The 22,338-nt window shown below is 44.7% G+C and overlaps 1 protein-coding gene across 1 annotated transcript in view; it reads right to left on the reverse strand.

Annotated features, from left to right (window-relative positions):
• The window catches only part of LOC117761169 (titin-like), a 190,964-nt gene that overhangs the window by 104,783 nt on the left and 63,843 nt on the right, over nucleotides 1-22,338 (reverse strand). Inside the window, exon 8 of the mRNA XM_034584835.1 lies at nucleotides 12,269-12,631. Coding sequence (XP_034440726.1) covers nucleotides 12,269-12,631 — 363 coding nt within the window. The remainder of the gene's footprint in view (nucleotides 1-12,268; nucleotides 12,632-22,338) is intronic.

Consider the following 22,338-nt stretch of genomic DNA (forward strand, 5'->3'; position numbering starts at 1 on the left):
GAGCACCTTCATCACCTCAGAATGCTTCCCACGGGTCATCTACAGGGGAGACTGGCTTTCAGAGGTATTACAGCTCTAATCTGAAAAAATATGTTTTTGTTTTGTTATGCACAAATGTTTGGTGACGAACTTCATTCTCAGAATTAGGAATAGAAGGTACAGAATCTATACCTCAGCCAAGGCTGGACCATCCAGCACGACTGTCTAGTTGTTATAGTAGACATATTAAAGAAAAAAGGGAGTGGTCTGATCACCTAAATGATTACAGAGTGAAATGAAAACCAATGAAACATATATTTTACTCTTAACTACGTGTGTCTGCTAAAGAGAAATAAACTTAACACAGTATAATACAGCAACACAAAATATGTGTCTAGAAAGGCTACAGTTAAACTACAGTTGTGGAACAAATAATTTTAAGAAATTTGAAAATTTTAAGCTGCACTAAATTGCACACTTATAAATATCAACTCACTAAATATTACTGCAGATTTCTTTAATCTGTTATGTTAAAGTAAGGATCTGACCCTTTGTCCTGATTTTTGCAAAATTGAACGAGTTCTTCTCATGCTGCGACCCCATCCCTCCTCCAAGTTTGGTGCAAATTCATTTTTTGTTATGCTGCTGATAAACCAACCAGCAACCAAAAGACATGTGTGAAAACTTTATTCTGTGAACTCAGACTAGGACAATAACATAATCCAGAGTTTTTCCTGCACAGAGAGATTTCGTGCCGCCTTCGCCTCCCGACAATGCGACCCAAAATCCTGTTGTCACTGTATTGTCCCTTTGTTTCTTCTCCATAGCAAGAAGTGCACACATCTAACTGCACCGGTGAGTATCATTTCCTGGCAGACCTATTCATGAAGTTTAATGATACTGTGTTTTATTCCATTGTATTCTTTGTATTCATACTTTTAATCTAAAACGTGTATTTCCATTTATCCAACGATCTGATGTAAGAATGTTTTCTTTTTACAGTTGTCTGCCGTAAAAAGGTTGTGCCTCCGGAAGGTGAGGATGTATTAAAAGCAATAAATTATAGTTAGTGTTTGTGTCGTTGAGTTGTTTACAGTCTAAAGCTGCTTTCAGACATGCACAGAACTCTGGAGAACCTCAGGACCTTCTCCAGAGGAGCTGTATATGTGAACACAAATGTCGTTCTGCTGACCCCCCAGTAAAAAGTGGAGTATGTTTGGTGTCGAGATGAGAAAGAAGTAAATTGTTTCTTGTCTGGGTGATGTGCTCTCCAGATGTCCATCATAGAAATGTAATGGGTTCTTACCTGATACATACCACATCTGTTCATCAAGTCTCGTGGTAATCCGGCCCGTAGTTTTTGGGTAATCTTGTTTATAGCCAACAAATTTACAGACAGGGGTGAAACATAACCTGCTTGGTGGAGGAAACTATGTGGCTGTTGTGGGGATGAGACGTGTTAGACGACACCCTGCCTGACCAGTTCATATCACAATTGTGACTTAAATCTGTGGATTGCGTTCCAGGTGGCGATGTTGAGCCATTTTGCCACGCCCATTTCTAAATACTCCAGAATACGTACATTTTCACCACTTTCTAACTTTCTGCAGACTTTGGTAACGATTTGAGCACGTTGAAGCCCTCAAAAAGCCCCTTCTTTTGCCTGAAAAATAATAATAATAATAATAATAATCCTTACAATTTCTTTTTTTTTTCAACTTCTGTTTATTGGAATTTTACATGGATAATTCACAGTCAACATTTGAAATATGTTAGCCCACATTATGACCTTTTGAACATTGCAGGCCCAGTAATAGTGAAGAAAATTAGGCATTGACATTCCTCCTAACTTTTTCGGCCTTTGTAAAAAAGTTCTGCGAATACGGGGGGCCTTTCCATCCCATATAAATGCAAATAGTATTTGGTCCAGTGTAAAAAAATGTTTTTTAGGAATGAAAATCGGAATACATTGATACAAATACAGAAACCTAGGAAGAACATTCATCTTGATTAGGTTAATCCGGCCAGCTAATGATAAGGGTAATGTGCGCCAGCGGTTTATGTCCTGCCTGCATCGATCCAATAACGGTGTGAAGTTTAGTTTATATAACTTGTGAAAATACTGCGGCACCACCACCCCAAGGTATTTAAAATGGGAAGACACTCTCTTGAATGGGAAGGCTGTGGCCGGGATATCGAGAGCTGCTTTGTTTATGGGATAAAGTTCGCTTTTTTCTAAATTCAGTTTGTAACCTGAAAACTTTCCAAATCGTTCCAAGGTAGACAGGACGTGCGGCAAAGAATATACTGGGTTAGCAATGTACAAAAGTAAATCATCGGCATAAAGCGAGAGCTTGTGTGTTGTGTCCCCTCGAGTTATCCCTTCAATTGCCTGGCATTGACGAATAGAAGCCGCAAGCGGTTCAATCGCCAGAGCAAAAAGCAGAGGACTCATAGGACAGCCCTGTCTCGTGCCTCTATGTAGTGGGAAATATTTTGAGTGAGAGTCATTAGTATGGACAGAGGCTAAGGGAGAGGCGTACAACAATTTAACCCAGGAGATAAAATCATCACCAAAGCCAAATTTCCTCATGGTCATAAATAAATATTCCCACTCCACCCGGTCGAACGCCTTCTCTGCATCTAAGGATATTACAAGCTCAGGATCATCCGAACTGGTGGTAGTATAAATAATATCGAACAGCCTACGGATATTAGAATAGGAATGTCTGCTTCGAATAAATCCGGTTTGGTCAGGTAACACCAGCTTGGGAAGAGCACTTTCAAGCCGCAGAGCAAGGGACTTAGCGAGAATTTTACAGTCCACATTTAGAAGGGAAATCGGACTGTGAGACCCGCACAACAAGGGGTCTTTGTCCTTTTTAGGTAGGAGACAGATGGAGGCTTGGTTCAGGGTTTCAGGGAGATGGCCAATTGAAAATGATTCATTAAACATTGATAGTAGTATTGGGGATAAGTCTTCTGCAAATTTCTTAAAGAACTCCACTGGGAACCCGTCTGGTCCAGGGGATTTGCCAGATTGCATATATTTAATGGCATCACAAACCTCCTCCAGCGTCAGGGGGGAGTCGAGGGCATCTTTCTGAGAGTCCTCAAGGGTTGGTAGGTTCAAATTCCGAAAAAACGACTCTGAATCGGAAGCCTCATCGTCACATTCAGACGAGTATAAGTTTGTATAAAACGCTACAAAAGCATCATTAATCTCCTTGTGATCTGTGGTCACTGAACCCGAGGTGGTCTTGATTTGAGTTATCTGGCGTTCGGCTGCGGTTTGGCGGGCTTGGTGAGCAAGAAGCCGGCCTGCTTTGTCGCCAAACTCGTAAAACGAATGTCGGGACTTTAATAACAGCTGCTCTGCTGCTGAGGTGGAGGCTAGATCAAACTCAGTCTGTAGGTGAATCCGCTTTTGATAAAGTTCTGGAGTAGGCGTTGAGGCATACTGATTGTCCAGCTGTGAAATTTTGACAGAAAGCTCTTTCAATTTGGCCATCCTCGCCTTTTTGGTATTTGAGGCATAGCCAATAATTTGGCCTCACAAGTATGCTTTCAGCGCTTCCCATATGGTGCTATGAGATACCTCCAGTGATGCATTGGTCTCAATAAAAATTTGTATGTGGGTTTGGATGAATTTTACAAAAGCGCTGTCAGAGAGTAGAAGAGGGTTCAGGCGCCACTGTTTATATGGGGCAGGATGATCAGGGAAATCTAGTTCAAAGGATAGGGGAGCGTGATCAGATATAACTATACTATGGTAAGTGGGAGGGCTAGAAGAGGGTATAAGCCGGGCATCTAGAATAAAATAATCAATCCTGGAAAACGTATGGTGAACTGGTGAAAAGAAAGAAAAAGCCTTTCCTGTAGGGAAGTGTAAACGCCAGGGGTCAACCATTCCATACTGCTCAATAAAGGTACTAATAGCTGTGGCCATTTTAGACAGTGGTGCATGTTTGGTAGAAGACCGATCAAGACTGGGGCAGAGAACACAATTAAAGTCACCCCCAACAATCAAGTGGTGGCTATTGATCCCAGGGACAGTAGAGAAAAAAGAGTTAATAAAAGCGCTGTCGTCCCAGTTTGGAGCGTATACACTGGCGAGGATAACAGGTTTATTGAAAAGCTGACCGGTGACTATGACAAACCGGCCATTCATGTCTGCAATTACCTGATCACTATCAAAGGTAACACTTTTGTGTATAAGAATAGCTGCGCCCCTGGCCCTAGCGTTGAACTTGGAATGAAAGACTTTCCCCACCCAACTCCTCTGAATACCCGAAACATCTGCCCTTCGTAGGTGTGTCTCTTGGAGGAAGGCTACCCCTACCCCAAGTTGACCTAAATGTGCCAGTACCTTGTTCCTCTTCACGGGGTGATTCAGCGATTTCACATTCCAAGAGATGAACTTCACTTTTCTACCACTATTCCTAACTGTACTCATACTTTACAGAGTTGTGCTGTACTAGCATATATAGGGCAGGAAGACAGAACATTGCGCTATGTAGTACAAAGAGTGTCACAATAAAAAAGGATGGCCATAGATAAGAGTAAGACGTGTACATTACATTACAAAAAGACAGCAAAATAAAAAGGATGCTTCCCCCCCTCCCCCAGCACTTACCCAAACTAAGTGCATTAAAACCCCAGAAAACAAGTGCAAAAAGGTGCATCTTAGCTAAACAACGCTTGCACCTAACTCTCCTCATCTAACAGAGGATAACGAAACACGTTTAAAGAGTCAATTATTATGTTGTTTACCTCCTTTGATAACATATCTGCCTGGTGTTTGTCACGAGGCTATATTCTGCCTGACACATTTTGCCATCAAACATCCCACCTTCTACAAACAGGCCATTGAGCTTTAATATTCCAATATAATTAGGGCAGGCTACTATTCCCAGATTGGCCCATTCAAAAGAAAATAAATAAAAAATACGGAAAATATTGAAATATAGAACACAGGGCATTATAAATTCTGAAGTAGCATTAACGTAGACAACTGTGCATTTTGATGTAACGTTAGCTTACATTTGTCTCACGGAGTGTGTCCTCACGCTATAGATTGGGTTACATTGTCAGTCTTGTACTGGCTGTAGTGAGCCTACATACCATCACTCTCCGTCGTTTTCTGATGTCACCGCTGGTAGAATCTTGGCCTTGACAAAAGCAGCCGCCTCTGTTGGGGTTTCAAACTCGTACTTCTTTCCGTTGAAAAGGAACCGGAGCCTTGCTGGGTGTAGCAGAGAGTACTTCACTCCCGCCTCCCGAAGCTGTTTCTTGACTGGGAGGAACGCGGTTCTTCTACGTAGTAGGTCCGCGCTGAGATCGGGGTAAAAGCTGATCTTTGCTCCTCGGTATTTCAACTGCCCTTTCTCCCACGACATCCGCAGAATCTGCTCCTTCGTCTGGTAGTAATGCATGCGCACCACCATAGCCCGCGGGGGACCAGTCGGCTGCGGCGGTCTCAGAGTGCGATGGGCACGGTCCACCACAGGTGGGCGAGTGAAAATGTCCTCTCCAAACACCTCGGTCAGGAACTTTTCTATAAAGGCAGAGGGGTGGTTTCCTTCAATTTTCTCCTCCAGACCAGTCACCCTTATATTATTCCTCCTCGAGAAATTCTCCAGAGTGTCCAGTTTAGCGTGTAGCTTAGAGTTTTCAGCTTGCAGTGCGGTGTGGGAAGTTTCAAGCTCAGTAACTCTCTGATCCACGTCCGTCAGAGAGGTTTCGATGCCTGCAAACGTGCATGGAGACGGTCGTTTGGAGGGTCGAAACAGATGAACGTAGCTCTGATAATATCTCGTCCCTCACCGCAGCCACATCCTCTTTGATGCCATCTCGCAGTTCTTTCAGTGCCCCGTGCGTTAGCTCCAAGCTAGCACTGCCCGACGTTTGCTTGCTAGCACCGGCTTCGGGCGGCATGGCCTGATCATTCTTGCCAGCTTGTTTACCTCTCCCGGCTTTGTTTGACATATTTACCGGTCAGACAGAAACGATTAATGGAGTAGGAGGTTTAAGTAAAGGAAAGCGACGCGACTTTAAACTAAATACGTGTTTCTAACAAATAAAATATGAAATAGGTGAGGAGAGTTTCCAGAAGACGTCCTCACTCCGCCATGACACCGGAAGTCTCTCCCTTACAATTTCAATAGGGCCTCCCACTGTCGGTGCTCGGGCCCTAATTAAGTGACCAAATAAGGGAACAGTGTCCCTGCACCTTGTGAACAACATTTCTTTGTACTTTATTTTAAACCTAGAGCTGTTTGAGTGAGAAACATCTTCATGCAGATACTGCATTAGTTCATATAGTAATAATACAATTACTATACTATATATTCTTATGGCAGTAATACAGTAAGTGTGTTTTTAACCTGGAGTTGAGAAAAGGTGGAAACAATCTGCAGGATTTTCTGTCTGATGCACAAGTAAAGATAAATTCATTCAGGCAGATCTCAGCCTCCTAAACCTCTTTGCACCAGGGGTCCCTCCGCGCCAGCGCTAATGCCTGTTAGCTTGTCGGTGGTTAGCAGCTACGTACGCAGTCAGTTGTGGTAGAATGAGCCCGACAGGAGTCAGGTCAGTTGACATTTCAACCCCCACACGGACGCTGCACATCAATCTGGGACGTTTCTGAAGCCGAACCGCCGCGAGTTTGACTCTTAATGCCTCGAAAACACCAGTGACAATCTTTTGTTGTGTTTTCAAGCTAATTAGCTAGCTAGCCTCCGGTACGTGTTGTTCTCTGGTCCACGGAGGAAACAGTCGAGACAAACGTGGCGGGGTGTGTGTGTGCGTGCGTGTGCTCGTGCTGGAGATGAAGGGTTTAAACCTTGAGATGTCTGAGTCTCAATCAACGAGCGGAACCACAGAGGCCATGTGTTTGAAAAGCTTCTACTTTTAGAGCTAGCTCCCACTGCTAACGACTGGTGCCGCCCACCGCGACTGGAAGTCCCACCAAATTACCGGCAAATATCCTGTTAATTAAAGGGTTTTATTCTTTTACACTCGTTACCGAAGTGATTCGTGGCTCCACTTGCCTCTAACCCCAGTTTCTCTGCTGGTAAACGGTGCAGCGCTATAGTTTGAATGGGGCTCGGTTGTGAACACAGGTTAGCATTAGACGCACCTTTCAATTAGCATCAAGATCTGTCCGTAAAGAACCCAACTGCGTGTTCTGCTGTTTGAGTGAGTTAGCTGTTAGCTCCAGCTAGCCGTGGCACAACGTCAGTGTTAACTTGCTGCTAGTGAACAACGAGCTAGTTAGCTGTAGTTAGTGTGTTAGCATCGAGAGTGAGGCAGGAAAAAGCTGCAGCTGTTCCCAGTCACTTAACTTTCCGTCCTTCGGTCACTTCCGAACCAGAAGGGCGCTCAGAGGTCACTTTATTTATCCTATCCGACCCATAACCCTATTCTAAAGTCTAATGAAAAATATCCTGGTGAGTTTTACATCCCTGCAGATGTGTGAAATACAATGATGGTGCCGCGGACGGCTGCCTCGGTGTGTTGGTGCGCGATGTTTTGTCTTGTTTTGTTAGTTAATTCAGTGTTTTGCCTAAGAACCGGGAGCTCTTTCACCAGAGAAATGCTCATGAACATCAGGGTCATAACTCCTGAGAATTTATTTCCGACTTTTCCGCCTCATCTGTCGAAATTTTGGATATTCTGGTCAAAGGCGCCCTCACCTTCGTACATACAGTGAAGCGACGGAGGAGAGGTAAACGTGCCGGTTCACTTGTGCGTCTCCGCCGGCGGGGACTTCGCACACCGCTACCAGGTATATTCCTCTCCAACGAGCGTTCACTGTGCAACAAGCTGGACGAACTCCAGCTACTAGTTAGTAAGAACAGAGACTTCTCCTCATCTTCCGTCCTGTGCTTCATGGAGACGTGGCTGTGTGGTTCGATACCGGACTCTGCGCTGCAGTTGGCTGGCTTCCAGCTTTTCAGAGCGGACCGCCACACGGAACTCTCCGGCAAGACGAAAGGTGGAGGAATCTGCTTCTACACTAACTGCGGCTGGTGCAATGATGTGACATTGATTCAACAGCACTGTTCTCCTGATCTGGAATATTTTTTTATCAAATGCAAACTCTTCTACTCCCCCCGTGAGTTTGTTTCATTCATTCTGGTCGGTGTTTACATTCCACCGCAGGCTAACGTGCAAGAGGCACAACGCGTGCTCGCCGACCAGATACTGTGTGTGGAACGGACTAACCCGGACTCCTGTCCTCGGCGACTTTAACAAAGGAAATCTCACCTGCGAACTCCCCAAATATAAATCACTGTTACACCACAGTAAGCAGTGCCTATCACGCCGTCCCCCGGGCTGCACTGGGACTCTCGGTCATGGTCCATTTGATTCCTGCATACAGGCAGAAACTAAAACTCTGCAAACCTGTTGTGAGGACTTCAAAGCAGTGGACCAGGGAAGCTGTGGAGGATCTTCAGGCGTGCTTGGACTGTACAGATTGGGAGGTTTTCAGGACTGCTACAAACAGTCTGGACGAGTACACAGAGGCTGTGACTTCTTATATCAGCTTCTGTGTGGACAGCTGTGTCCCATCACGCTCCAGGGTGTGTTACGACAATGACAAACCCCGTTTCACAGCCAATCTCAAAAAGTTAAGGTTGGAGAAGGAAGAAGCGTTCAGGAGTGGGGACAGAGACAGGTTTATAGAGTCGAAATACAGGTTTAGCAAGGAGGTGAGAGAAGCCAAACGTCTGTACTCTGAGAAACTCCAACACCAGTTCTCAGCCAATGACTCTGCCTCTGTCTGGAAAGGGCTTAGGCAGATTACAAATTGTAAGCCTAGAGCCCCCCACTCCACTAACGACCCACGCCTGGCCAACGACTTGAATGAGTTTTACTGTCGCTTTGAAAGACAATGGGACAGTCCTGACACCATCCCCCGTGACACCACCCTCCAGCCCATCAACTGCACCTCCCCCACCATAGCAAAGGCCTGCGCCTTTCCACAACTGCCCACCTCAGAGCCCCCTCCCTCCTCCCCTATCACAGTGACGACTCTCTCCATCCTGGAGAGGGACGTCAACAGACTCTTCAGGAGACAGAACCCCCGCAAAGCAGCCGGGCCAGACTCTGTCTCTCCATCAATCCTGAAACACTGTGCTGACCAGCTGTCTCCGGTGTTCACAGCCATTTTTAACACCTCACTGGAGACATGCCACGTACCAGCCTGCTTCAAGACCTCCACCATCATCCCTGTCCCCAAAAAAACAAAGATCACTGGACTCAATGATTACAGACCCGTCGCCCTGACCTCTGTGGTGATGAAGGCATTTGAGCGCCTTGTGCTGTTCCACCTCAAAGCCATCACTGACCCTCTCCTGGACCCCCTGCAGTTTGCCTACAGAGCCAACAGGTCTGTAGACGATGCAGTAAACATGGCCCTTCACTTCATCCTCCAGCACCTGGACTCCTCAGGAACCTACGCCAGGATCCTGTTTGTGGACTTCAGCTCTGCCTTCAACACCATCATTCCGGCTCTGCTACAGGACAAGCTCTCCCAGCTGAGTGTACCTGACTCCACCTGCAGGTGGATCACAGACTTCCTGTCTGACGGGAGGCAACACGTGAGGCTGGGGAAGCATGTCTCTGATTCCAGGACCATAAGCACCGGTTCCCCTCAAGGCTGTGTTCTTTCCCCTCTACTCTTCTCCCTGTATACCAACAGCTGCACCTCCAGTCACCAGTCCGTCAAACTCCTTAAGTTCGCGGACGACACCACCCTCATTGGGCTCATCTCTGGTGGGGATGAGTCCGCCTACAGGTGGGAGATTGACCATCTGATTTCATTTCTTTTAAGTATCTTTTTTGTACGTCTGTTTATATGTGTATCACATGTTGTGTCACCCTTTTGGTTGTCAATGTAATAAGTTAACTGTGAGAAATAAAGTGTGGAGAAAATGTGATGTTTTGTAATTTCTTGCCCCTTCAACCTTGACATGGACAGTGGATGATTTCTTATGTTTGCAGGATTTAATGTTTGTTCTTTTCATTTAGATAATTTAGTTTAGTCAGTAGTGGTTAGTTTCAGTATAGTGTCATGTTTAAGAAAAAGATAAAATCTTCAACTTCCAGTTTAACACAAGTTCAGGTTCCTCTAATTCTTTTCAAACACGGGTTTGAGTAAATCACAATTGTAGTTTGCATCGTGACACTGCAAGGAAATTGACAACATAATGTGTATATATATATATATACACACACACACACATTTAATGACTCATTTCATTATTGATGTACTGTTTGGAGAAAAGGCTTTGGGGGTGTTTCTCTGCTAAGGGGACAGGACGACTTCACCGCATCGAGAGGAGGATCGACGGGGCCATGTACCGTGAAATCTTGGGCGACAACCTTCTTCCCTCAGCCAGGACATTGAAAATGGTCGTGGATGGGTCTTCCAGCACGACAATGACCCAAAACATATGGCCAAGGGAACAAAGGAGTGGCTCAAGAAGAAGCACATTAAGGTCATGGAGTGGCCTAGCAAAACTCCATTCAATGAGTTGTATTTTCTAGGAACATAAAAATTGTTTAACTCTGGTAAAAACAGGTGGAGGGATTCTTAATTCTCTTTTTACAACAGTGAACTATGAATATGTATCATATGAATAGTTGCTGATGTTGTATATTTAAGCAGCAGTGATGTTGAAGATGATGAAGGAATCTCCGCGGACACCGTTCTTGCTTGTATAAAAAGGTTTATTACACAGAAGTTACAGGTCAGGACAGGTACCTAGGTATACCCGGAGACGTTCTCAGCCAATGCAGAAGTCTGCCTCGCCGGTGCCGGACACGCATTCATATAGGGAAATTGTGTACGCCCAAGATTTGAGATCAAATGACATCATACATAGGGGCCTTTAATTCAAGACATGCTTCGTACATAAAGATGGAAACCCCTCCATCTAACAGGTCAAAGAGCATTCTCAGAGGGAGAGAACTAACGAGTAACATATGGAATAATAGTTAGGAATTCTGAGAATCCAGAAACGAGGGGCCCCCAGCTTTAAACCTGTCATTATGTTTTACACACGTCAAAAAGATCCATGTTAGCTAAATACACCACACTGACAAATCCTAATAAATCTTTTGTTGCAAACGATGCAACTTAAATCTTTAACCACACAGAGCAAGTAAATTCATTCTCTCCTATATGACTACTCATATGCAGTTACATTACCCATTAGTCTAAATATTTTACCACACTAGGAGCAACTAAATGCTTTCTCTCCTGTATGAATCCTCATATGTACAGTTAGATGGCCCTTTCGGCTAAATCTTTTACCACACTCGGAGCAACTAAACGGTTTCTCTCCTGTATGAATCCTCATATGTGCAGTTAGATCGCCATTTTGAAGAAATCTTTTACCACACTCGGAGCAACTAAACGGTTTCTCTCCAGTATGAATCCTCATATGTGCAGTTAGATCGCCCTCTTGAAGAAATCTTTTACCACACTCGGAGCAACTAAACGGTTTCTCTCCTGTATGAATCCTCATATGTGCAGTTAGATCGCCCTCTTGAAGAAATCTTTTACCACACTCGGAGCAACTAAACGGTTTCTCTCCTGTATGAATCCTCATATGTGCAGTTAGAGCGCCCTTTTGAAGAAATCTTTTACCACACTCGGAGCAACTAAACGGTTTCTCTCCTGTATGAATCCTCATATGTGCAGTTAGATCGCCATTTCGGCTAAATCTTTTACCACACTCGGAGCAACTAAACGGTTTCTCTCCTGTATGAATCCTCATATGTACAGTTAGATCGCCATTTCGGCTAAATCTTTTACCACACTCGGAGCAACTAAATGCTTTCTCTCCTGTATGAATCCTCATATGTGCAGTTACATCGCCCTTATAAAGAAAGCTTTTACCACACTCAGAGCAACTAAACGGTCTCTCTCCTGTATGAATCCTCATATGTACAGTTAGATTGACCTTTTGAATAAATCTTTTACCACACTCGGAGCAACTAAACGGTCTCTCTCCTGTATGAATCCTCATATGTGCAGTTAGATTGACCTTTTGAAGAAATCTTTTACCACACTCAGAGCAACTAAACGGTTTCTCTCCTGTATGAGTCCTCATATGTACAGTTAGATTGCACTTTTGTCTAAATGTTTTACCACACTCAGAACAACCTAATGCTTTCTTACCAGTTTTACATTTCATATCACTTTGAGGCTGTTTGTTATTTGTTGTATTTAAACCAGACAGAGGTTCCCTGGTCTGCATCCAATCATCTTCACTGCCTTCAGTCTTGTCCTCAGTACCTTGTTGTAAATGTCCATCAGGACCTGAGTTCCTGGCTGGTTCTTGTTCTCCACAGTCCGCTCTGTTCTCCTCAGTCTGACTCTGATGAAGCTGTGACAACTCAGGTTTCTCTTCATCTTCTTCACTCTTCACAGTGACAGCAGTCAATGTGAACTTGATATCAGCCTGCTCAAGTTGTTGAAGCTGCTCTCCCTCCTGATTGGTCCACGGTTCCTCCTGTTCCTCTTTAATGTGGGGGGGCTCTGGGTCCTCCTGGTCCACAATGGGGCTCAACTGCTGCTGCTTAGGGGGAACCTCTTCTTTATTCACCATCAGCTGCTGTACGTCTGCAGGACACACTGAAACACAAATACACACGTTTATCATTTCAGAGTTTCCTGAAGTGTTTTTAAAAACTTGTGTTGTGTCGTTTAATGTCGACTGTTATTATTTTTGAATGATCACACTCAGGAAGCAGAGATGTTGAGGTAGTTCATAGTTACCTCAACATCTCGACGCAGCTCGTAAATTTAGCAGCTTTAAACACTGGAAGTGTTTCCAGTCAAAAAGTTTAATATTTTGAGGCCAAATAAACAAATTAGGACACTAACAGAGCAGAGCGAGTGGAGGTTAGTTAGTTGGTTAAGCTGTTTTCAGACATGACCTGTGGGTAACAACCAGAGAATTGTCTCCAGAGTTTCTCCAGAGTTTGTGTTTCACACATGAACAACACAGCAGCAGGTTTTCTGCACAGACTCGTTCACAACAGTATCAAATCCTCCTCATTACTCAGGTGAAGGTGGAGCAGCAGACAGAGACAGGAAGTGACGTATTAACTCTGCTGCATAGATCATGTGATCATGTTTACATCACCCCGACACCGTCGTCAGCTCTTATCACCACAAACTCTCTTCACATCTCTGTCTGGTCTTCTAGTGATGACGTCATTAGGAGGAAGGAAGATGGCTGCGTCGAGTCAAAGCTTGAATTCACCCAAAAAGCAAATAGCCCACGATCATCTAAAGTGTGGGAGTTTTTTAGACGGACACCAAACAACATGTTTCTCTGTAAACTCTGCAAATCCAAAATGATCACAGCAGCACAACCGTGATGCACGAGCACTTGAAGCTGAAGCATCCAGGGGAGATTTCTCAAGATGGCATCTGGAGCGAGACAGAACCGCAAGTTTTACTTTTTGTCCTGAAACAAGCGTAATATATTACGATTATCAACACGTGGAGTGGAATAGGAATAGACTGGAATAGCAGGAGTCATCTTAACTGCACAACTCCAGTGACTGAATCAATCCATGTTGTAAACCAGTTTTAGTATTTAAATAAAACCCAGATTCTCCAGTTCAGGGAAAGTGTTGCTATGACCTACATGGATTTATTCATCTATGTGTCACAGCGATCGTTTCGAAATCAAGCATCTCACAAATAGGGTCTATTGTTATTAATATAACACAACAGTGATGTAGAAATTATACTCACTTTAAAATATGCCAGTATCATAATTATTCACACAATATGTGTCTGTTTTTACACAAAAGGAGCCAAAATGCATGAACACCCCAGATGTGTGCTGAGGTTTCTAACAGCATGTTGCAGATGATTATCAAGGACACGTGACCCCGGGCTGCCGTTGAGGGTCAAAGCTCCTGATCCTTTGATCTACACATTTCATCAACTTAACCAACCAGACATCGTTTTAAACTTATCATTCCCTTTAAGAAGTGTTAGTTTGATCAACTCGTGTTAGCAGAGCTGGAGCTAGCTAACGTTAGCCTGTGAGCGGCTCCTCGAGGGACTGACCGACTCTGTGCAGCCGGAGTTCGGGCTTCATCACGGCATCCAGCAGCCTCCTCTGGCGGCAGACCTCCCGCTCGGACCGCTCCACTCTGTGTTCGTACTCCGCCACGGTTTCCTCAATCACCGCGACGATCTCCTCCGCCGCCGCCGCGAGCCGCTCGGTGAGCATCGCCCTCAGCGCCGGGACTCGAGCCGTTTCTCCTCCTTTCTCCACCTGCAGCAGAAAGCCTTCCGCGGCAGCGCTGATCCGCTCACGTACCGACACCCGCAGCAGCTGCACGGCGGACATGTTCCTCGTCTTTGCGCACTTTGAGTCCCGGAGCGGACAAAGAGAGCCAGCGGCAGGAAAACAGAGACACCGAGCTCAGAGCCAACAGCGACGCCTGCTGGACTGGAGGACGAGGAGGAATCTAAAGTACTAATACTGTACAGTAGAAAATATGGAAGACGAAACATGACTTCATTATAAATAAATATATAAATAAATGTATAAATAAATACTTAAATGCATAAATAAATAATGAATAAATACAGAAATAAATGTCTTAAATTTATTTCCACATATATCTTTTTCTGTATTTCTGTGTCCCTGTGCTAATGAGACTGTGAGCGTCTCGTCTCATTTTGTACTGAGCACAAAATGTTGACGAGTCAATTTTCATGATGTTTAAATGCAGCCTCATAAACGCTGGAGCGCATCAAACAAACACTAAGTTACTTCATGTACTGATCAGGTCCTGATAACTAGTAATGAGTGATTATTAGTTAAAGTGAGAGCAGGTCAGAGTGGAGGCGGAAACAGAAACTTCAGCTCAGTACAAACCGACTGCAGCTTCTGCTCTGATCATTGAGCAGCTGAGACCAAAGAAACTCTCTCACTGCACGAAAAGCCAAATGTTGGCAGTCAGTGCCCGTTTACAGGATGCGAATTCCGCGTTCACCCGTGACACAAACTGGCAGAAACATACCCCCGGTAGAGCAGTGGGGGGGCTGGGGAGGGGGGAGTGCTGCCGGGGAGTCGCTGAGCGAAGGTGTGATCTAATTAGCATATGAATCGCAGCGAAATCGCTGGTGAGAACTCATCTCACTTCACCATTGGATGAAACCACAGACCTTTGAAACGAAAAGTCACTTGTGATTGGCTGGTAGATCTGTCGGATGTTAGTTATGTTTAATTTAAATGATTCAAACGTGTTCGCTTGTCAGTCAGAAATACAAAACAAGTTCATAATGAAGTCAGTGTTACGATTCTCAGCTTTAAAATATGTCATAAAATTTGTCACACTTATATTATATTTCTTTATACGAAGAAGATCATAAGTTGTAATCTGTCAATGGAGCCCAAATAGTATGATAGTGTTTTAGGAGGAGGAGGAGGAGCTTTACAGCAGAGTAATGGGACCGACTCTGCTGAAGCTGCTGGGATATCACAACAGTGGTGGTGGAAGCCTCATGGTTTTTTAGGAGATTGATCCAGATGCGTGGAGCATTAGAACTGGGTGCTGCTTCTCCATGTTTAGTTTGGACTGATGGGGACAGAAAGTAGACCCGTCCCAGACTACCTGAGGGGACTGGATGGTTAAATAGTAGTAGATTAGAAATGTATATAACCATTCAGTGCCTTATAAACCAACAGCAATATTTTGAAATCTATTCTTTCATGGACAGGATGCAGTGAAAGGACCTGAGAACTGGACTGATATGATCCACTGTCCCGGTGCTAGTGAAGACTCAGGCTGTTGTGTTTTCAATGAGTTGCAGCTGTCTGATAATTTTTTTTTACAGTCTATCGATTTGTTACAGTCTACCCAGCTCAGACCTGAGGGCACTTCACAATCGAATCGTGCCTCTGGTGATCGTCCTGTCTTTCCGTTCTCCAGATTGTCTTCTACAAGTTTGTGGGGCAGGGAACGTCACCTGTACTGTCACTCAGGGCACTGATCAAACCACCTACAGCGTCCCAGATGAGGGGGCATCAGGCTGTAGCTATTCGTGGACCAACGCAAGTGACACAGGTGGAAGTGAAATAAACCAGAGTATTCCTTATTCTTATTCTTATTATTGTTATTATTTTGATCTACCAACTAATTTCAAAATTCCACATCTTGCAAAATGTTAATTTTATCGGCTTCACTCTTGTATTGGCATGCATATGTTATCACTTCATCAGTAGGATGGTTGAGCTCATCTTGTATGTTGTCATTAGCACTCCGTGCTCGTGATCAGGAAGGACTTAGGAAGGATGGTACAGTCAGGAGTGCGAACGTGAGCACCTTCATCACCTCAGAATGCTTCCCACGGGTCATCTACAGGGGAGACTGGCTTTCAGAGGTATTACAGCTCTAATCTGAAAAAATATGTTTTTGTTTTGTTATGCACAAATGTTTGGTGACGAACTTCATTCTCAGAATTATGAATAGAAGGTACAGAATCTATACCTCAGCCAAGGCTGGACCATCCAGCACGACTGTCTAGTTGTTATAGTAGACATATTAAAGAAAAAAGGGAGTGGTCTGATCACCTAAATGATTACAGAGTGAAATGAAAACCAATGAAACATATATTTTACTCTTAACTACGTGTGTCTGCTAAAGAGAAATAAACTTAACACAGTATAATACAGCAACACAAAATATGTGTCTAGAAAGGCTACAGTTAAACTACAGTTGTGGAACAAATAATTTAAAGAAATTTGAAAATTTTAAGCTGCACTAAATCGCTTATAAATATCAACTCACTAAATATGACTGCAGATTTTTTTAAATCTGTTATGTTAAAGTAAGGATCTGACCCTTTGTCCTGATTTTTGCAAAATTTAACGAGTTCTTCTCATGCTGCGACCCCATCCCTCCTCCAAGTTTGGTGTAAATACATTTTTTGTTATGCTGCTGATAAACCAACCAGCAACCAACAGACATGTGTGAAAACTTTATTCTGTGAACTCAGACTAGGACAATAACATAATCCAGATTTTTTCCTGCACAGAGAGATTTCGTGCCGCCTTCGCCTCCCGACAATGCGACCCAAAATCCTGTTGTCACTGTATTGTCCCTTTGTTTCTTCTCCATAGCAAGAAGTGCACACATCTAACTGCACCGGTGAGTATCATTTCCTGGCAGACCTATTCATGAAGTTTAATGATACTGTGTTTTATTCCATTGTATTCTTTGTATTCATACTTTTAATCTAAAACGTGTATTTCCATTTATCCAACGATCTGATGTAAGAATGTTTTCTTTTTACAGTTGTCTGCCGTAAAAAGGTTGTGCCTCCGGAAGGTGAGGATGTATTAAAAGCAATAAATTATAGTTAGTGTTTGTGTCGTTGAGTTGTTTACAGTCTAAAGCTGCTTTCAGACATGCACAGAACTCTGGAGAACCTCAGGACCTTCTCCAGAGGAGCTGTATATGTGAACGCAAATGTCCTTCTGCTGACCCCCCAGTAAAAAGTGGAGTATGTTTGGTGTCGAGATGAGAAAGAAGTAAATTGTTTCTTGTCTGGGTGATGTGCTCTCCAGATGTCCATCATAGAAATGTAATGGGTTCTTACCTGATACATACCACATCTGTTCACCAAGTCTCGTGGTAATCCGGCCCGTAGTTTTTGGGTAATCTTGTTTATAGCCAACCAATTTACAGACAGGGGTGAAACATAACCTGCTTGGTGGAGGAAACTATGTGGCTGTTGTGGGGATGAGACGTGTTAGACGACACCCTGCCTGACCAGTTCATATCATAACTGTGACTTAAATCTGTGGATTGCGTTCCAGGTGGCGATGTTGAGCCATTTTGCCACGCCCATTTCTAAATACTCCAGAATACGTACATTTTCACCACTTTCTAACTTTCTGCAAACTTTGGTAACGATTTGAGCACGTTGAAGCCCTCAAAAAGCCCCTTCTTTTGCCTGAAAAATAATAATAATAATAATAATCCTGTCAATTTCAATAGGGCCCACTGTCGGTGCTCGGGCCCTAATTAAGTGACCAAATAAGGGAACAGTGTCCCTGCACCTTGTGACCAACATTTCTTTGTACTTTATTTTAAACCTAGAGCTGTTTGAGTGAGAAACATCTTCATGCAGATACTGCATTAGTTCATATAGTAATAATACAATTACTATACTATATATTCTTATGGCAGTAATACAGTAAGTGTGTTTTTAACCTGGAGTTGAGAAAAAGTGGAAACTGATGCACAAGTAAAGATAAATTCATTCAGGCAGATCTCAGCCTCCTAAACCTCTTTGCACCAGGGGTCCCTCCGCGCCAGTGCTAATGCCTGTTAGCTTGTCGGTGGTTAGCAGCTACGTACGCAGTCAGTTGTGGTAGAATGAGCCCGACAGGAGTCAGGTCAGTTGACATTTCAACCCCCACACGGACGCTGCACATCAATCTGGGACGTTTCTGAATCCGAACCGCCGCGAGTTTGACTCTTAATGCCTCGAAAACACCGGTGACAATCTTTTGTTGTGTTTTCAAGCTAATTAGCTAGCTAGCCTCCGGTACGTGTTGTTCTCTGGTCCACGGAGGAAACAGTCAAGACAAACGTGGCGGGGTGTGTGTGTGCGTGCGTGTGCACGTGCTGGAGATGAAGGGTTTAAACCTTGAGATGTCTGAGTCTCAATCAACGAGCGGAACCACGGAGGCCATGTGTTTGAAAAGCTTCTACTTTTAGAGCTAGCTCCCACTGCTAACGACTGGTGCCGCCCACCGCGACTGGAAGTCCCACCAAATTACCGGCAAATATCCTGTTAATTAAAGGGTTTTATTCTTTTACACTCGTTACCGAAGTGATTCGTGGCTCCACTTGCCTCTAACCCCAGTTTCTCTGCTGGTAAACGGTGCAGCGCTATAGTTTGAATGGGGCTCGGTTGTGAACACAGGTTAGCATTAGACGCACCTTTCAATTAGCATCAAGATCTGTCCGTAAAGAACCCAACTGCGTGTTCTGCTGTTTGAGTGAGTTAGCTGTTAGCTCCAGCTAGCCGTGGCACAACGTCAGTGTTAACTAGCTGCTAGTGAACAACGAGCTAGTTAGCTGTAGTTAGTGTGTTAGCATCGAGAGTGAGGCAGGAAAAAGCTGCAGCTGTTCCCAGTCACTTAACTTTCCGTCCTTCGGTCACTTCCGAACCAGAAGGGCGCTCAGAGGTCACTTTATTTATCCTATCCGACCCATAACCCTATTCTAAAGTCTAATGAAAAATATCCTGGTGAGTTTTACATCCCTGCAGATGTGTGAAATACAATGATGGTGCCGCGGACGGTTGCCTCGGTGTGTTGGTGCGCGATGTTTTGTCTTGTTTTGTTAGTTAATTCAGTGTTTTGCCTAAGAACCGGGAGCTCTTTCACCAGAGAAATGCTCATGAACATCAGGGTCATACCTCCTGAGAATTTATTTCCGACTTTTCCGCCTCATCTGTCGAAATTTTGGATATTCTGGTCAAAGGCGCCCTCACCTTCGTACATACAGTGAAGCGACGGAGGAGAGGTAAACGTGCCGGTTCACTTGTGCGTCTCCGCCGGCGGGGACTTCGCACACCGCTACCAGGTATATTCCTCTCCAACGAGCGTTCACTGTGCAACAACCTGGACGAACTCCAGCTACTAGTTGGTAAGAACAGAGACTTCTCCTCTTCTTCCGTTCTGGGCTTCACGGAGACGTGGCTGTGTGGTTCGATACCGGACTCTGCGCTGCAGTTGGCTGGCTTCCAACTTTTCAGAGCGGACCGCCACACGGAACTCTCCGGCAAGACGAAAGGTGGAGGAATCTGCTTCTATACTAACTGCGGCTGGTGCAATGATGTGACATTGATTCAACAGCACTGTTCTCCTGATCTGGAACATTTTTTTATCAAATGCAAACTCTTCTACTCCCCCCGTGAGTTTGTTTCATTCATTCTGGTCGGTGTTTACATTCCACCGCAGGCTAACGTGTAAGAGGCACAACGCATGCTCGCCGACCAGATACTGTGTGTGGAACGGACTAACCCGGACTCCTGTCCTCGGCGACTTTAACAAAGGAAATCTCACCCGCGAACTCCCCAAATATAAACAATTTATGAAATGCCCGACCAGACAGGAGAATATTCTGGATCACTGTTACACCACAGTAAGCAGTGCCTATCACGCCGTCCCCCGGGCTGCACTGGGACTCTCGGTCATGGTCCATTTGATTCCTGCATACAGGCAGAAACTAAAACTCTGCAAACCTGTTGTGAGGACTTCAAAGCAGTGGACCAGTGAAGCTGTGGAGGATCTTCAGGCGTGCTTGGACTGTACAGATTGGGAGGTTTTCAGGACTGCTACAAACAGTCTGGACGAGTACACAGAGGCTGTGACTTCTTATATAGCTTCTGTGAGGACAGCTGTGTCCCATCACGCTCCAGGGTGTGTTACAACAATGACAAACCCTGGTTCACAGCCAAACTCAAAAAGTTAAGGTTGGAGAAGGAAGAAGCATTCAGGAGTGGGGACAGAGACAGGTTTATAGAGTCGAAATACAGGTTTAGCAAGGAGGTGAGAGAAGCCAAACGTCTGTACTCTGAGAAACTCCAACACCAGTTCTCAGCCAATGACTCTGCCTCTGTCTGGAAAGGGCTTAGACAGATTACAAATTGTAAGCCTAGAACCCCCCACTCCACTAACGACCCTCGCCTGGCCAACGACTTGAATGAGTTTTACTGTCGCTTTGAAAGACAATGGGACAGTCCTGACACCATCCCCCGTGACACCACCCTCCAGCCCATCAACTGCACCTCCCCCACCATAGCAAAGGCCTGCGCCTTTCCACAACTGCCCACCTCAGAGCCCCCTCCCTCCTCCCCTATCACAGTGACGACTCTCTCCATCCTGGAGAGGGACGTCAACAGACTCTTCAGGAGACAGAACCCCCGCAAAGCAGCCGGGCCAGACTCTGTCTCTCCATCAATCCTGAAACACTGTGCTGACCAGCTGTCTCCGGTGTTCACAGCCATTTTTAACACCTCACTGGAGACATGCCACGTACCAGCCTGCTTCAAGACCTCCACCATCATCCCTGTCCCCAAAAAAACAAAGATTACTGGACTCAATGATTACAGACCCGTTGCCCTGACCTCTGTGGTGATGAAGGCATTTGAGCGCCTTGTGCTGTTCCACCTCAAAGCCATCACTGTCCCTCTCCTGGACCCCCTGCAGTTTGCCTACAGAGCCAACAGGTCTGTAGACGATGCAGTAAACATGGCCCTTCACTTCATCCTCCAGCACCTGGACTCCTCAGGAACCTACGCCAGGATCCTGTTTGTGGACTTCAGCTCTGCCTTCAACACCATCATTCCGGCTCTGCTACAGGACAAGCTCTCCCAGCTGAGTGTACCTGACTCCACCTGCAGGTGGATCACAAACTTCCTGTCTGACGGGAGACAACACGTGAGTCTGGGGAAGCATGTCTCTGATTCCAGGACCATAAGCACCGGTTCCCCTCAAGGCTGTGTTCTTTCCCCTCTACTCTTCTCCCTGTATACCAACAGCTGCACCTCCAGTCACCAGTCCGTCAAACTCCTTAAGTTCGCGGACGACACCACCCTCATTGGGCTCATCTCTGGTGGGGATGAGTCCGCCTACAGGTGGGAGATTGACCATCTGATTTCATTTCTTTTAAGTATCTTTTTTGTACGTCTGTTTATATGTGTATCACATGTTGTGTCACCCTTTTGGTTGTCAATGTAATAAGTTAACTGTGAGAAATAAAGTGTGGAGAAAATGTGATGTTTTGTAATTTCTTGCCCCTTCAACCTTGACATGGACAGTGGATGATTTCTTATGTTTGCAGGATTTAATGTTTGTTCTTTTCATTTAGATAATTTAGTTTAGTCAGTAGTGGTTAGTTTCAGTATAGTGTCATGTTTAAGAAAAAGATAAAATCTTCAACTTCCAGTTTAACACATGTTCAGGTTCCTCTAATTCTTTTCAAACACGGGTTTGAGTAAATCACAATTGTAGTTTGCATCGTGACACTGCAAGGAAATTGACAACATAATGTGTATATATATATATACACACACACACACACACATTTAATGACTCATTTCATTATTGATGTACTGTTTGGAGAAAAGGCTTTGGGGGTGTTTCTCTGCTAAGGGGACAGGACGACTTCACCGCATCGAGAGGAGGATCGACGGGGCCATGTACCGTGAAATCTTGGGCGACAACCTTCTTCCCTCAGCCAGGACATTGAAAATGGTCGTGGATGGGTCTTCCAGCACGACAATGA

The sequence above is a fragment of the Hippoglossus hippoglossus genome, chromosome 5, assembly GCF_009819705.1.
Source record: "Hippoglossus hippoglossus isolate fHipHip1 chromosome 5, fHipHip1.pri, whole genome shotgun sequence".
NCBI classification, from domain to species: Eukaryota; Metazoa; Chordata; class Actinopteri; order Pleuronectiformes; family Pleuronectidae; genus Hippoglossus; species Hippoglossus hippoglossus.